The 15,516-nt window shown below is 60.1% G+C and overlaps 1 protein-coding gene across 2 annotated transcripts; it reads left to right on the top strand.

Annotated features, from left to right (window-relative positions):
• The first annotated feature begins 746 nt into the window (after positions 1–746).
• Positions 747–13,771, top strand: TNNT2 (troponin T2, cardiac type). Of its 2 annotated transcripts, XM_074317108.1 has the most exons (14): positions 747–2,568; positions 2,903–2,913; positions 3,017–3,031; positions 4,743–4,850; positions 5,206–5,241; positions 6,043–6,076; positions 7,014–7,074; positions 7,334–7,450; positions 8,252–8,329; positions 8,789–8,899; positions 9,917–10,026; positions 12,493–12,583; positions 13,266–13,306; positions 13,560–13,771. In XM_074317108.1, the coding sequence occupies exons 1-14, from the start codon at positions 2,531–2,533 to the stop codon at positions 13,603–13,605; spliced, it is 897 nt and encodes a 298-aa protein (XP_074173209.1). In that variant the 5' UTR covers positions 747–2,530; the 3' UTR covers positions 13,606–13,771. The 2 variants fall into 2 exon arrangements, with proteins under 2 accessions (XP_074173209.1, XP_074173208.1); XM_074317107.1 differs by lacking the exons at positions 747–2,568; positions 2,903–2,913; positions 3,017–3,031 and having other exon boundaries at positions 4,749–4,817.
• Positions 13,772–15,516: the final 1,745 nt, after the last annotated feature.

Below are 15,516 nucleotides of genomic sequence, written 5' to 3'. Positions count from 1 at the left end.
GTGTCCCGGCACCGGCGTCCAGCCTGCCTGCGTCCACTCTGAGGACATCGGAGTTGACAGAGGTGCTTGTTCCCTCCGAGAGGAGGCCACGCTTTGGAGGAGGCGTTACAGGGGTGGGACTCCAAGGACAAAGGCTCAAAGGCTCCGTTAGCAGCTGGAGACTGGGTTTGAGTCCCAGAGCTGCCAGTGAAGACGTTAGGTAGTTGGTAAGTCTTAGGTAACAAGCTCCGTCCTTGGGTCTCAGGTTCCTCCTCGGTGGAAGGGACTAGGTCATCGCTGGGACTCTGCCTGCCCTAAATACAACAGGGACTCCCCAGATTGTTCGCCCCCTTCCCCCCAGCTGAGGGTCCCCCCCACAAGCTTTTAGGCAGGTCCTTCTTTATCCTCAGAGAACCGAGCGAGACTGGCCATATCAGGCAGGACAGTCCTGGGGCCAAGTCTCATCTCCAGAAACGCAGAAACTGCCCGGCGAGCATTGAGACGGACCACAGTCCAGAGCTGCCAGGGACCCGGAGGCCTCTCCCAGCTGGTGGTGAAGTTCATCCAAACTCCCAGACTCAGAGTGTTAGGCTGAGCAGCACTGGGGACTTGGGGAACCCCTCTGGGAGGTCTTTGCGGGTCTGTGAGCCCAGCTTGTTGGCTTAGGGGTTAACCCTGAGTCTAGCTGCCCCCCCCCCCCCCAGGACCTTGGGGAGGTAAACATTCCCTTGATTTTCCAGCCTCTCTCAGGCAGGCTGAGAAAATATTTGGGGAAGGGGTTGCCTGGAGTGTCAGGAATTCCAAGCACATTCCAAGCCCCGAGCAGCTGGGCCACCTGACGTCCTGAGCTCCTCCTCTGACCTGTCTTGTAGGGCAAGCCCTGGGGCAGAAGAGGCGTCTCAGAGCATCAAGTTGCCCACTGCCCCCTCCCTCCCTCCTGCAGCTTCCACTCCCCTGCCTCGTGGCTCTCCTGATGGACTAACAGCCTCAGGCTTAGGACAATCCCAGCTGAACGTTGGGGACAAATGTTGAGGGATGGGGTTACGTTCCTTAGAAACTCCGAGACTTTCTGCAAGATTAGAACTTGAAGCTCGTCTGTTTTACAGATAACTGAGGCCTAGAGAGGTTAAGTGATTGGACAAAGGTCACACAGCAAAAAACCCAGCTGTTTTGACCCCACGGCCAGTGTCATTTCTGCCATCTATTGTGTTTGCTTTAGTCCCCAAGGAAGGTGACCCTGCTCTTGGCTGTGTGGGAGTCACACAGAAAGCAGTCTGGAAGCAGGTGGGGCGTGGTTGCAAGGACAGTTGCTTTGGGACATTGTCACACTTGCTCTGCCAGGTTCTTGATTGTCTCCTATTCTGTCCCCAGCTCTGTCTGTCACCTGCCCCTTCCTCAGTTCTGCCTTTGGCCAACTGACTTGGCCGTGACCTCCAAGTGGCCGGGAGGCTATTTCTGGGAGCTGGGTGGTGCTCCCAGGAGCAGGGGGAAGCATCCACGCTGCTGCTCCCTCCTCTGACCCAGACCCAGGCCCGGTGGCTTGGAGGCTGTGGGAGGGAAGAGGATGCCGCAGTCCCCACACGCCAGGCTGGCTGTGCACAAGCCCCCTGAGAAACGCCTCCCTCCTCCCTGAGGTGACAGACTCCTTCCAGGGCAGGGAGCAACCCACCCAGTTCTCAGACACGCTCCTCTGGGGCCCGGGCAGTGCTTTTCTGTCACAGGCTCCCCACCCGCTCTGGGCTGGTGGCTCTCTGGCCGCTCACCCTGATGACACGGACCTGGGGCGCTTTGCCCAGTTCCTGCTGTGGTAACATTTGTGCAACTATGTTACAAGCCCCAACTAGGACGTAGACATTGTTACTGTGCAACCTTACTCAGCTCTCCCCAGCTCCGGGGACTGTGTGTGTGTGAAATTCTACGCAACTTGCACCTGGGTAGGTTCTAAGGCCAAGCCCTCGTGCTCCTTTTATTACTACGCCCACCTCCCTCCCGCCCTCCACACAGCCCCCGAGGACCACCAATCTGTCCCATCTCAAGGCTGTTCTAGAAATGGAGTCACCCAAGCTGGCTGTCCCCCGTGAGCATAATTGCCTGGAGAGCCACCCAGGGTGTTGTGTGTGGCACTGGCTTGTTCCTTTTTGTCGCTGAATACTATCCCATGCTGTGGTCGTACCACAGCCAGGTGACTGCTCCCCCGGGGAACTTCTGGCCATGACGGACAGACCACATGGAGTGGGGGTTGGATGGGGGGGTGGGTAACGCCTGCTTCCCTGAGCACTCTGCAGGATGGAGAGGTCCAGAAGCTTTAGAAACATTGTTTAGCGAGTTCATGTTTTGAACGGAGCAATGAAATTCCAATTTGCCTGTTCTGGGGCAAGAATGACCCGGACCACTGTCACCCTTGCTGTGACGTGGGTGCCGGAGGAGGCCCCTCAGTGCAGGTCCCAGGGCTGACGAGGGGCTCGATTCATCCCCTGGCTGAGCTGAGGGAGCCAGGTTTCCCTTCCATTCACCGTGACATCTTTCTCTTTCTGGAGGGAGAGCAGAGACCATGTCTGACACGGAAGAAGTGGTAGAGGAGTTAGACGGGTGAGTGTCCGGGGTGTCCTGTCCCAGTGCTGTCCCCCCTCCCCCACCTGTCCCTGGAACCACCTGGCAGCCTGGGGAGGCTCAGAGGTAGAGGGAGGGGTGAGGGGCAGAATGCAGGAGACCAAGCTGGCTGAAGCAGAGCTTGGAGGGGCCCTGGACGGGAAGCTGCGCCAGGTGGGGTGCTTTGTAGGGCGGACAAAGAGCGTGAACCCCATTAGGCAGAGAGGGGAATAAAAAATGGGGTCACCTTCAGGAAAAGTCCCGTGTGTGTGTGTGTGTGTGTGTGTGTGTGTGTGTTTGCACGCTCCTGACCATCTCTTCTTGTGCCCTTCAGGGAGCAGGAAGGTAAGAACACACCTGTAAACTCTTTGGACAGAGGACAGCCTGGTTTGAAACTGACCCACCTCTTGTTTCCTCTCTTTTGGCCGTGACCTTCTCCATGGGGCAGAAGAAGCTGTGGAAGGTATGGCGCGTGGGCAGATGGAGGGAGGACGGAGGCCCCAGGAGCCCAGTATTCCTGGGAGCCCCAGGAAATCAGCCTGTCTGTCTGCCGCTCACTCTCCCCTGAGCAAAGCTCCTCTATGACCTTGGCTCCTATGTGGGGTCAGTCCTGACCTTGGCAGCTCAAGTTTAAGGCAGAAGGTTTAAACCTGTCTCCACCGCCTGCCATTCTGTTCAGAGAGGATCACCATTTTCCCCAATGAATTACTGTTGCTTTTTCCCCCTCTAATGTTTTTATTTCACCACGGAATGTTTTAAATGCGTGGAAAAGTAGCAAAAACAGAATAATGTCCCCCCACCCACCATGCACTCGTCATTCAGCTGCAAAAGTCACCCACTTCCGGCCAGTGTTCTCTCCCCCGGTTGCTTCAGAGCAGACATCCAGACTCGTTCCCAGACGTCGTATCATTTCAGGCTTAAGTCCTCAGCATGCACGTCTAAGTGATAAGCTATTTTAGGAGAAGGAACTGAAATCCCATGAGCACATCTGAACACATCCAATTTAAGAATGTTTCGGGCTGGATTAGGAAAGCGTTCAGTTCTCCGACACGTCCCACCTGGGCACAAAAGCATAACCACCTTGCAGAGCCCGGGTTGACCCACAGGGCTTTGCCGACGCTGCTCCTTGATGTGTCATCCCAGTTTTCTCCTCAGCTCTGTGCCCCGTACCTCACTGAGGGCACCCCACCCGTTCTACCCCCCTGAACACTTCACACATGGAGGGATTGAGGTCTCACTCTGGTCCCCTCCCCGCCCCCAGATGGCCCAGAATGGCACCCAGGCCCCTCAGGCTTCTCACCACAGCCAGGTCAACCTGCCCTTCAAGGCTCAGCACATGCTGTGTGGACGTGAGGGGGGCCTTCTCCATGAAGGTTCAGGAGAGAGCCAGGGGCTCAGTAGCTGCCCTCTGCTCCCCAGGCCTTCTGTGGAAAACAGGAGCCTTTGGCATGTTTAAGGCTGTTCCAGGGGTATGTGGCAAACCGAGAGTGCCAAGGGAGTCACTCACTCTTGGTTTTTGAGGAACACTAAACACTTCGGAAGGTATTTGAAATAATTTTTGAATCAAAAATGCAGCTGACTCCACTGTCTGCTGTTTCCTGCACAGACTCTCAATATGGTAGGTCTTCCTTTGCTTTGGAGGACGGGCCAGCTCGTGACAGGTTTGGGGGCCTGAGGTCTGACCTGTAGACCCTGGAGTTGGGAGCCACCTGCCTGCTCCACCCCGTAGGACTTGGCTGTGAATTAATGACCTTGTTCTCCACTGTGGTGATGGCTTGGGCTCCATGGAGCGACGGCCTGGCCTGCACTGAGCTGAGTCCCTGCTGTAAATGACCATGGGACAGCAGGGTCCAGACGGTGTCACTAAGCCTGCTGATGGGCACTCCAGGGTCTCTGCTTCTTCCAGGAGAGAAACAGAGCCAGTGCGAAGCTCTCTCTTTGGGCAGGAGAGAGGACGCCCGCAGCACACAGCGTTACTCTCACAGTGCTTCTCTCCCTGTGTCCTGAGCGCCAGGCTGGTTGAGGGCCCTGTCCAGGGTGGGGTGAGGGGCCGGTCATTTCCTCCTGGCATTCATCTGGAGCCTGGCTGTCCCCAACCCCCACTCCACCCTCTCATTCTGGGGTCTGCCTGGAGCGGACAGCCCTGACGTTCACTGCGTCTGTCACTTTTCCAGAGCAGGAAGAGGCAGCCGAAGAAGAGGCAGAGGAAGGAGAGGCAGCAGAAGGAGAGCCAGCAGGAGAGGCTGACGGTGAGGTCAAGGCCGAGGAGACCAACGCAGAAGGCAAGGCTCTGGGGAGGGTGCCGGGGGCTGTGCCATGGTGCTGGGGGTGCCAGAGCCCCCACAGCCATTCCAGTGGCGGGAAAAGACGCACCCGCCATGCTCCTCAGCTGTGCAGCCAGCTGTACCTCCTGTCTGGGCCGGGCCTCAGCAGTCGACTATCCGATTGACCCTGAGCCCCTTCTGCGCCAGGCGGAACCTGGGCCCAGGGCATGTGTGTGAGAACAGACAGCTCCTTGACCCGGAAACCAGCAGACGCCCCTGAGTTAGGGCCTGTGTGTGTGTGTGTGTGGGGGGGGCTTGGCGGGGGCCCTGGGCTTAGAACCATGGCCTCACTGACTTCTCACCTTCTGTTTAGAAGACAGACAAGAAGCAGAAGCTAAGGAGGCTGACGGTGAGAAACGCTGGGCACCAGGGAGAGGTTGGGGTTGGAGAGAAGCCCTCCAAGCAGCTTTGGGGGAGGCGGCTCCCAGGGAGGCGTGGAGGAGGGGAGAGGGCGGGGCTTGGGGACAGTGGGGCTGGGCTCTGCTGCCCCTCCTCATTTCAGAGCAGCTGCCTTGGTGCTACCCAGGGGGACAGGTCCCCAGTGTGGGCAGGGTGCCCAGAGGTCATGTCCACACACGAGGCACCTGGAGCTCAGGCAGAGCCACTCGGAGGGTGTGGGGCCTGAAGGGTGAAGGCCCAGAGCATAGCTGGTCCGTGTGGTGCGTCACTGCTGTGGACACCGCAGCCCTTACCAGGGGTCCAGGTGGTCCCAGCCACGCCTCTGGAGGGGAGGGGCAGCCAGCTGGGGCTTGGAATCATGGCCCCCAGGAAGTCCAGGGGCAGCCAGGAGGCAGAGACTTGGGAGAGGACGCGGGGCCTGGCCCCTCCTCACTCCAGGCCCCGTGCACACTGGGGCTGAGAGAAGCCCAGACGGGGGAACAAGAGAAGGTGTTGGAGCCCCACACAGAGTGCGTTCCCTGCTGGGACTTGGCCACCCCCCAAGACAGCGCAGGGAGCCCCTAGGAGAGGGCGTGTGGGGGTTGCAACCCCTGCTGCTTAGTTCTCGTGGGTGCTCCTAGAACCAGAGACCTGGAAGGGACTCGCTGTGCAGATGGGGAAATGGAGGCCCACGGTGGCCAGCTCATCAGGGCAGAGCTGGGACCAGATCTGGGGCCTTCTGACCCTGCAACTGTGTGCTTCTCTCCTCCAGATGGCCCAGTGGAGGAGTCCAAACCCAAGCCCAGGTGAGCTGTACCCACCTGCAGCGAGGCACTGGGAGGATGGTCAGGACAGGACAGGAGTGCAGTGTGGCATGGCCGTGGGCTGGGGTGTGGCAGGCACGGACCTCCATGTACAGTTGTACAGGTTGTACACTGCACAAGAGGAGGCTCTGCCTGAAATCCACCCCACACTTCATTACCAATTGCGTGCCTTGGCATGGAGAGCAGTGTGTTCATCTAGAGGAAAGGGCTGGACTCGTGTCCCTGGCAGACACCCTCTCCTATTCCATAGGGTGGCTGGAACACCCTCCTCTGTGGCTGAGGAGGAAAAAGGGAAGAAAATTCAGGGGAGCCAAGCAATGAGACCATGACAGCCTAGGCATGGTGACTTCAAAGGGCAGGTGCAGGGCACCATGTGACTCTACCTGGAAGCTGGGGGTGCTGGGGTAGGGGCCAGTAATGGCACCTCAGCACTGTCACAGGCTTCCTGTTTCAGGGGACTCTCTGAGACCAGCCCCTGGAGCCCCAAGATGGTCCCAACTGTGTCATTTGTCCAGCATTGTCCCCTTTCCCGGTCACTTGCGTGTGCACTGCAGCCCCTCATTCCAGCCCCACAGACTTGTGGGCAGATAAGGACACCGAGGACTAGACCCCACCAGGCCTGGTGTCTCACAGGGGCTCCTGGGAAATTATGTGGGGTCAGCCACAGGGACCTGGAGTCCGACAGATGTCATTGTCGCAGCCTCTCCACTTGCGGCTTGTGTGGTATTGCACAAGTGACTTCCCCGCAGATGGTGCCTGGTACCTTCCTTTGGGATATTGTGAGGCTAGAATGAAACAGCACACGGAGAGCTGAGGGGACTCCCAGGTGTGTGACCCTGGTGCAGTTGGCAGGGCAGCACTGGCCGTGTCTGCAGGAAGCAGGGCCCTTGGACCCACGGCTCCGTCTTCTCTCCAACAGGCCATTCATGCCCAACCTGGTACCACCCAAGATCCCCGGGGGAGAGAGAGTGGACTTCGATGTGAGTGGTGGCTGTGGGACAGCAGGCCTGGGCTGGGGGTGGTCGCCAGGGCCCCCAATCAGAGGGGGGCTCATGACCTATGGGCTGGGAGAAGGCTGCAGCGAAACGCTGTCTGGCACAGGCCAGGTTGGCATGATCTTGGTTTCAGACCACAGCTGCCCCTCCCGGAGGCCTCACGCATTGAGGCGGACGGTAGGTGCCAGCCCGTCCCTCCCCTGGGCTCGGGGCCATGGCTACCTGAGTCCTGCTGCCCTCACAGGACATCCACCGGAAGCGAATGGAGAAGGATCTGAACGAGCTGCAGACGCTGATTGAGGCGCACTTTGAAAACAGGAAGAAGGAGGAGGAGGAGCTCATTTCCCTCAAAGACAGGATTGTGGGTGTCTCGGCTCCCACCCGAGTGCTCCCCAGGCCACACCCTGTTCTCTGCCCTCTGTCGTTGGACCTCACCTCCTCCAGGCAGCCCTCCCTGAAGCCCCTCACCCCACTGGCAGTGGGCAGTCCACCCTAACGCTGCACTGGGGCTTCTTGGAGACCTGCCTTCCTGCCCTGTCAGCCTGGACCCTCCTTGATGGCTGGAGCTGCGTCCAGCCAGGCCCTGGCTGTGGGGTGACTGGCGGTGCCTGTAATCCCACCCCTGCCCTTGCATCTGTGCCACTGGGCACAGCGCCCCCCAGTACAAAGGGAGGGTGAGGTGACTAGAATCCACGTTATTATACTGTGAGGTGGGAGGTATTTTGATTCTTTTTTCCTGTCATTGACGAGCTGTAGCCCACTGGCTGGCAGCTGGGGCCTAGACCATCTCTCTGAGCTCAGAGCAGCTGCCAGAGCTGCGTAGGGGGTGGGGAGTCAGAGGTCTCACTCATGGGAGACAGGAGAAGGCTGCCTGACATTTCTCAATCATGGAGGCCGAATCCACAACGAGTGACGTCACATGTGGGTCATCTGCACGTGCCTGGCATGGCCCAGCCTCATCTGGCCAGGGTTTTCCTGTGTGCTGCCCACCTGTCCCGGGACTGTCTGCCTCGTCCCTCCCTGCAGCTGGCTGAGTGCAGACGCCCTTGGAGGAAGGGGGCAGGGAATGTCGCCTGTGGGTTCCTGTGCTACCTCTGGGGGGGGGCCCTGCTCTGCTGATGACACCTCCGCCCACCCCCGCAATGGCGGCCTTGTTCCTCAGGAGAAGCGGAGGGCCGAGCGGGCGGAGCAGCAGCGCATCCGGAGCGAGAGGGAGAAGGAGCGGCAGGCGCGCGTGGCAGTGAGTGGCCCCGCCCAAGGCCTCCAGCGCCCCCCACGCTCCAGCGCCCCCCACGCTCCACACGCAGTGAATGAGGCAGCAGCGTCAGGTCCTCCAAGCTCAAGATTGCAAGAGACTCACCAGCCCCTCTCCTCCCCAGCAGACCTCTTCCTGTGCGGAGGCTGGAGGCCCTGCCAAGCAACAGGCCTCCTTGGGGAGCTCCCAGCCCCAGGGGTGATGGAGCCGCGACTCAGAAGTCAGGACCTCATTCACTCACTCATTCATTATTCACTCGTTCAACAAACACGGTCTTCCCAGCCAGGCAGGGCCCTCAGGAAGCTGCCCGCCCAGTGCAGGGAGCACAGCTGAACTCATCCGTCAGAGCACCACCAGCTTCCCCTCCCTCCCCAGCCAGGCTTCCTGCCCCTGCCCCTCATCCGCTCCTTTCCTCATCCGCTCCTTTCCACCTCCTGCCACCAGGAGGAGCGGGCCCGGCGGGAGGAGGAGGAGAGCAGGAGGAAGGCTGAGGACGAGGCTCGCAAGAAGAAGGCTCTTTCCAATATGATGCACTTTGGAGGCTACATCCAGAAGGTGACAGGGGCAGCAGTGCGCCTCGGGCCCCAATGGATCGTGAGCCCCGAGGGGTCCCCTGCAGCACATAGACTATATGTTGGGGCCCAGGAGGAACTTCCCTACTGCTGGGGGTGAGAGACTGCGGCCTCCTCATGCCAGCCCCCGTGGGCACTTGCCCTGCGGGGTTGGAGGCTGTGGGCGAGGCCGGGTCACCCCTGCCACTCCCCACCCCTGGCGTCAGCAGTGCCCAGGAGCTCCCAGAAGGCCGGGTGCCACTGGCGGAGCCCTGGTCGGAGACAGCTGTGGGTGGGGGCCTTGGTTTCCTCATTTGCACAAGCGGATTGACACCATCTGCCCTGCCTGCTTTAAGGTCAAGTGAGCCTCACCGATGTGAGGTGGTTTATTCCTGGGAGTCACGCTCAGTCCCTGACTTCTAGGCCCCATACCTACTAGACACTCGGTGCTCGTGGGAGGAGGGGACTGTCAGATTGACTCTGCAAAGTCCCCAGGTCAACCAGGCCAGCTCCCTGCCTCTGCCCCACGGTGACCACACAGCCAAACTCCTGCATGGCCCTGCCCCGCGCCCCTCAGGTTCTAGTGAGTGGGGTGTCCTACAGTGAGCACCTCATCACCTGCCCTTCTCCCCTTCTCTGCCTTCTCTTCCGCCCTGTGCCTGCCCTCTCTCTCTCTCTGCCGCCTTCTCCATCTTTCTCTCTGGGTCTTTCTCTCATGGTGTCCTGGCTTTGCAGGCGCAGGTGGGTACAAAACTTCCTCTTAGTTTTGGGAGCTCCCTGGGAGGGGGGGAGGGGAGGAAGGAGCCTGGAGAAAGATGAAGAGACTGGTGAGGCAAAAGAAGAGGGGCCGAAATGGACCCTCTTTGCCAGCGCCTCAGTTTCTCCGGGGAATCCAGGCCGTGATGGTGTGGGTGAGACCCTGGCGGTCGGCAGCCTTAACCACCTCCACTGGGTTTGGGCAGGACTGGGGACAGGAGGGGACGTGCTCTAGCCAACGGCCCCTGTTTGCCACCCTCTGCAGACGGAGCGGAGAAGTGGGAAGAGGCAGACCGAGCGGGAAAAGAAGAAGAAGATTCTGGCGGAGAGGAGGAAGGTGCTGGCCATTGACCACCTGAATGAAGACCAACTGAGGTAGGGCTGGTGGTGCTGCGGCCGCGAGCATGCGCACTGGGAGGGCGTTCGCAAGGGCGCGTTCTCCCCGCCGCCACCAGGGAGCGCTGCTGCCTCACGATTCGCCCCAGGGCGAGTTTGTTGGGATTGGAGGTGGGAGTCAGCAGGTGCAGCCCGCTTCCGGCCTGGCTTTGCAGTTGGAGCAGCATCTCCCCTCTCTAGCCTCACCTGCCCCTGCACACAGGTGGTGAGAAGGTGGTTGGCCTAGATGCGGTCCAGGGATAGAGGGCTTCTCCCTGTCCACCATGTCCCCAGAACCTTGCCCTGGCGGCCCCAGGTGTTGGGTCGTGTCATGCAGGGTGTCAGGCGGGGTCTCTGCTCCCGCTCCCCACATAAGAACGCAGGACATGGTGAGGCCAAAAAGGAACACCCACGGAGCCATAGGTAGGGGAGTCACATCACTATAGTCTCTCTGGCGGCATCCGCCTCTCTGCAATCCGCGCTTGCTAACACAGCCACCACCTTCTTGCCAGCCCCATTTGCTGCTAGCGTAGCCATGGCAGTTATATTAGTGGCCAATGGCTCACTGGTTACAGCTGACGGCCAAGTAGCCACAGCTGATGGCCATCCAATCACAGTTGATGGCCATTTACTACCTGAGCCGGCACCTTTCCACATGAGGCCGAGAGCCTGGAAACTGCTTTCTGGGGCTCTGTCCCCACACTCCACCCCTACAGGCTCTCGCCTCTCTCACACAAAGTGTCTTCCTGGACACAGCCAGGGTTTCTCAGGGCATCACCAGTCCTTCTGGGCACAGCCAGACTTCCTGGGCTTCTTAGGGTACCACCAGTCTCCCTGGACACAGCCAGGGTTTCTCAGGGTACCACCAGTCCTTCTGGGCACAGCCAGAGTTCCTGGACTTCTTAGGGTACCACCTGTCTTCCCGGACACAGCCAGGGTTTCTCAGGGCACCACCAGTCCTTCTGGGCACAGCCAGACTTCCTGGGCTTCTTAGGGTACCACCAGTCTTTCCGGACACAGCCAGGGTTTCTCAGGGCACCACCAGTCCTTCTGGGCACAGCCAGACTTCCTGGGCTTCTTAGGGAACCACCAGTCTCCCCGGACAGAGCCAGGGTTTCTCAGGGCACCACCAGTCCTTCTGGGCACAGCCAGACTTCCTGGGCTTCTTAGGGTACCACCAGTCTCCCCGGACACAGCCCGAGTTTCTCAGGGCACCACCAGTCCTTCTGGGCACAGCCAGACTTCCTGGGCTTCTTAGGGTACCACCAGTCTCCCCGGACACAGCCAGGAACTCTCAGGGCACCGCCACTCTCTCTGGGCACAGCCAGACTTCCTGGGCTCAGCCAGGTCTCTCAGGGCACTGCCACTCTCTCTGGGCCTCTCAGGGTACCCTGCTGGAACAACAGCGACTCACAGTCAAGGTGCTTACATGTTCTTGATGGCGGCCGGTCAAGACACAAAAGCAAACATAATCCGCCAATTCCACTACATGGTGGTACGTTCCCAAGCAAACAGTCAAGCGGTCCATTAAATTAGGGATGGAAGGAATTCTCCATAGTCCATAGACATTTGCCAGGGCTGTGTGTTAGCCTCACAATGTGTGCCCTCCTTGCAGGGCAAGGGCTCCAAGTCCTCCCCAACCTGGGGGTGAGGGCCTCAGCAAGCACTTCCCAGCCCACAGGGCCGCAACGACCTTCACTTTCTCCGGCCTTTACTGGTTGGGGAACCGACCACATCTTCCCACCCCTCCACGGGGTCCAGCTCTCCGGCAGCTGCTCCTCCTGGTCTTCCTGAGACTGAGTGTTCAGACACACAAACTGCTCTACCGCCCTTTGCAGAGCTTTGGCTGGCACGTACCCTGCTCACTGCGCCATTTGTCATGCAGGGTGTCAGGCGGGGTCTCTGCTCCCGCTCCCCACATAAGAACGCAGGACATGGTGAGGCCAAAAAGGAACAGCCATGTAGCCATAGATAGGGGAGTCATACCACTATATTCTCGCTGGCGGCTGGGTTGGAGACACAGGAAGCAGGAGCCACACTGTCCGGAACCCGCCATCCTAACTGCAATCAGCGCTTGTTAGCTCAACCACCATCTTCTTGCTAGCCCCCATTTGCTGCTAGCATAGCCACGGCAGTTATATTAGTGGCCAATGGCTCACTGGTTACAGCTGACGGCCAAGTAGCCACAGCTGATGGCCATCCAATCACAGTTGATGGCCATTTACTACCTGAACCAGCACCTTTCCACGTGAGGCCGAGAGCCTGGAAACTGCTTTTTGGGGCTCTGCTCCCATAGGTCGTGAGCACAGGGCACTGCCATGTGGGCCTGGTGCTGAGCCGGGGTGGGCTGGGTGCCTCTCAACAGGTGGGCAGGTGGGGAAGAGCTGGGTGAGGATCCGGATGAAGGCAGATGAGGGCCTGTCCTTATTGTCCTCAGTCCCCCCATCCCCACTCTGGCCTGAGCAGGGAGAAGGCCAAGGAACTGTGGCAGAGCATCTACAACCTAGAGGCAGAGAAGTTCGACCTGCAGGAGAAGTTCAAGCAGCAGAAATACGAAGTGAGCCAGCCCATGTGCCCCCCGCCCTCTGCGGCCTTTCTCCCTGCCCCCCACGCACCTGCCTTGTATCCCCAGGGCTCAGTGCCCACTCACTGCTGGCTGGGGTGTCCCTCCCTGCTGGCTGGCCACAGGCCCTGAAGCCTGGGAGGCCGCAGCTCAGATGCACGGAGACAGGTGTGCGCACAGGTTGGAGGCAGTGAGCACCGCCTTGTGGGGTCCTGGGGGAACTAGTGGGGGTCCCAGGAAGGCAGACACTCAGCCAGCACTGGCCCCCCACACGGCCCTGCAGGGGCCTCCCTTCCCTTTCAGGGTCAGCTTTGCTGTGTGTCCCTGATGTAGCTCAGGCCCATGGCAGCAGGGTCCCCATGTCCCACCATGCTGAGAAAGGTGGCACTGCGAGCTGACGGTGACATGGGTGACATGGGTTTTGGAGCCTGGGGCGGTTTCCGCCTCTGCCTCTCACCAGCTGTGTGTCCTTGGGCAAATTGCTTAACTTTCCCTCTGCCATTTCCTCTGCTGAAGGAGATGGGAACAAGGATGGCCCCAGGGCCTCTTGAAGAGTTGTGTGGCTTATAGAGATCACCCCTCCTGCGGCTGTGCCAGCTCCCTGCGCCCCACCCCCAGGCCACCGGGGACCTGAGTGACGGCTCTCCAATGTGACTCTTTCCTACTTTTCTTACAGATCAATGTTCTCCGAAACAGGATCAATGACAACCAGAAAGTGTGAGTATCTGGGTCCAGCCTTCCCTGTCCCCCAGCCACCCTCTGTGGCTTTGCTCCCGCCCCTCCGGGGCTCCGACGTGCTGGGTCCCTCCTCGGGCTTCCTCCAGGGCCTCCCTCTCCTCTCGCCCTCGCCCGCTGCTCGCTCCAGCCTGAGCCTGCTGCCCTCTCTGCGTCTGGGGCAGCTCTCAACCCTCAGCACCCCACCCGACCCCTGCTCGTGTCCCCCTCCAACGGGGTCCTGCTTCTCCTGCAGCTCCAAGACCCGCGGGAAGGCCAAGGTCACCGGGCGCTGGAAGTAGAGGCAGCGGCCTCCTCACCACAGACCTGCTCCTGGCTCTGTCCCTGGGCCCTCCTGGCACTGGGGACAGCTCCTGTCTGGACACCAGGAGCTGGCCCCGCTGGAAGCCGCTGCGCATGCCTGCACCCACATGCCCATGGCCAGCAATAAAAGCCACTGCATATTGACTGGCATTTCTGTCACTTCCCCTTCAAAGGGAGAGAAACTGAGGCGAGACTCCAGTCTCACCTGCCAGGTGGGAGGGACCGGACAGGATAGTGCTCCCCCAGGTTTGGAGGGGACCAGGGCCTGCGTCCCTGTGAGACCGGGGTGAATGGAGGAAAGGGTGTCTACACCCCGCCCCAGAGAACGAGGAGGAGAAAGGCGGGGAGGGCGGGGAGGGAAGAGGGACCCTCACACACAAGAGGCGCGGTTATCACAGAATCGGGGTCTCCGGGTGGGCCGAGGGCAGAGAGATGGGGGTTGGGGGAGCGTGGCAGTGTGCTCTGGGGTCCCCTCTAGGCCCTCTCCCACCAGGGGCCTGTGGTCAGCCCTCTGTGGACGTGGACCCTCCTTTGAAACCTGTCCGCGGCAGTGGGTCAGAGGGCAGCCTGGTCATCTTCTGAGCCTACCTGATGCCACGTCCCAGTGAGCTTTTCTCTGAGGTCACCTGGTGTTCAGGAAAGATTCTGGAGGTCCCCAGACACTGTCCCCTCACAGTGCCAACTTGCTCTGACTCTGTGGCCCCCAGCCCAGGTGCCCACCCCTGCACCACCGCCCGACCACAGTGGTCTGGCTCATGAGGAAGGCTATAGACACCCAGTGTGCATGGGGCCTGAAGCAACTGTCCTGCCCCACTCCCCAAGGAGAGGGCACACCTGGGCCATCAGTCCTGGGTGGGGGCCCTTCCAACAGGCAAGGCGTGGGCTTCAGGACCTGTGCTCTCCCTGTGACATCCCTAGGATGTGTGCCCAGAGCAGTGTGATGGCTTGGAGCGTGGAGGTGCTGACAAGCGTGCATGCCTCCTCTGCGATTCATCCTTCCTTCACTCTGGTGAGGCGGGAGCAGAATCAAACCTGGAAGGTGCAGGGCTGGCTGGGAGCTGGGGAAGGCTGCCTGACCCCCGCGGCCTGCACAATCCCAGGCTCCGCCCTCTCCACCTGGTTCCCATCCCCGGCTCTGGGCACCCCACTACACTAGCCTCGAGAATCTCTTGGCATCCTGCCTGCACCCGTCTGCTCAGGGAAGGTGAGCCAGAGATGGAGACCCTCTCCAGTCCTGCCATCAGATGGCTCTCCACACGCGTGGTCATCATGGGCAGAGTTCATTCACGTCACACCCACCTCAGAGGCAGGAAAGCTGAGAACAATGGATTCTCCAGGGGCCTGTTTGCCTCAAAATCCAGCTCTCCCCTAGGAGGCCCTCGTTCTGCATCTAGAGCGTCACTTGCACCCGTCCACGACTGGCCCTGCCGCCCCCCAGCTCCTTCCCCTCTGGGTGCCAAGTTCCCTGGTCTAACAAATGACCAGGAAGTGAAATGAAGTGCGTGGTAACAAGGCAGAGCTCAGTGCCTGGTAAGTTGTAATAAACCTCAGCTGCTGTCTCTGTTGTAACGTGTCACCAGGTCTGGGGAAGCAGCTCTGCAAGTGAGGGGTCCTGACCGACCCCTCCTTGGCTGGGGGCCTTTACGGAGCCCTCAGAAGCCTCTGTTCTCCCTGGGTTCCAGCGTCAGGCCTTCACCATGACCAGAATCTGCTGCTGCTCACTGGCCCCGCCCCGGTGGCTGGCCCAGGTCTGTGCCACGTCTGGATGGAGGTGGCAGAACTCACTCCCAGGCGGGCTCCACCCCTGATTCTGCAGCCTGGTTTCTGGAAAGGGTGGGGCAGGACCTGCCCTGGGAGGGGGGCTGCTGGGTCCTCTCTCAGGGGCAGGC

This window comes from Rhinolophus sinicus, linkage group LG12 (assembly GCF_036562045.2).
Source record: "Rhinolophus sinicus isolate RSC01 linkage group LG12, ASM3656204v1, whole genome shotgun sequence".
Classification (NCBI taxonomy): Eukaryota; Metazoa; Chordata; class Mammalia; order Chiroptera; family Rhinolophidae; genus Rhinolophus; species Rhinolophus sinicus.
The sequence above is the reverse complement of the archived record's forward strand: the minus strand, read 5'-3'. Positions and strand labels throughout refer to the sequence as shown.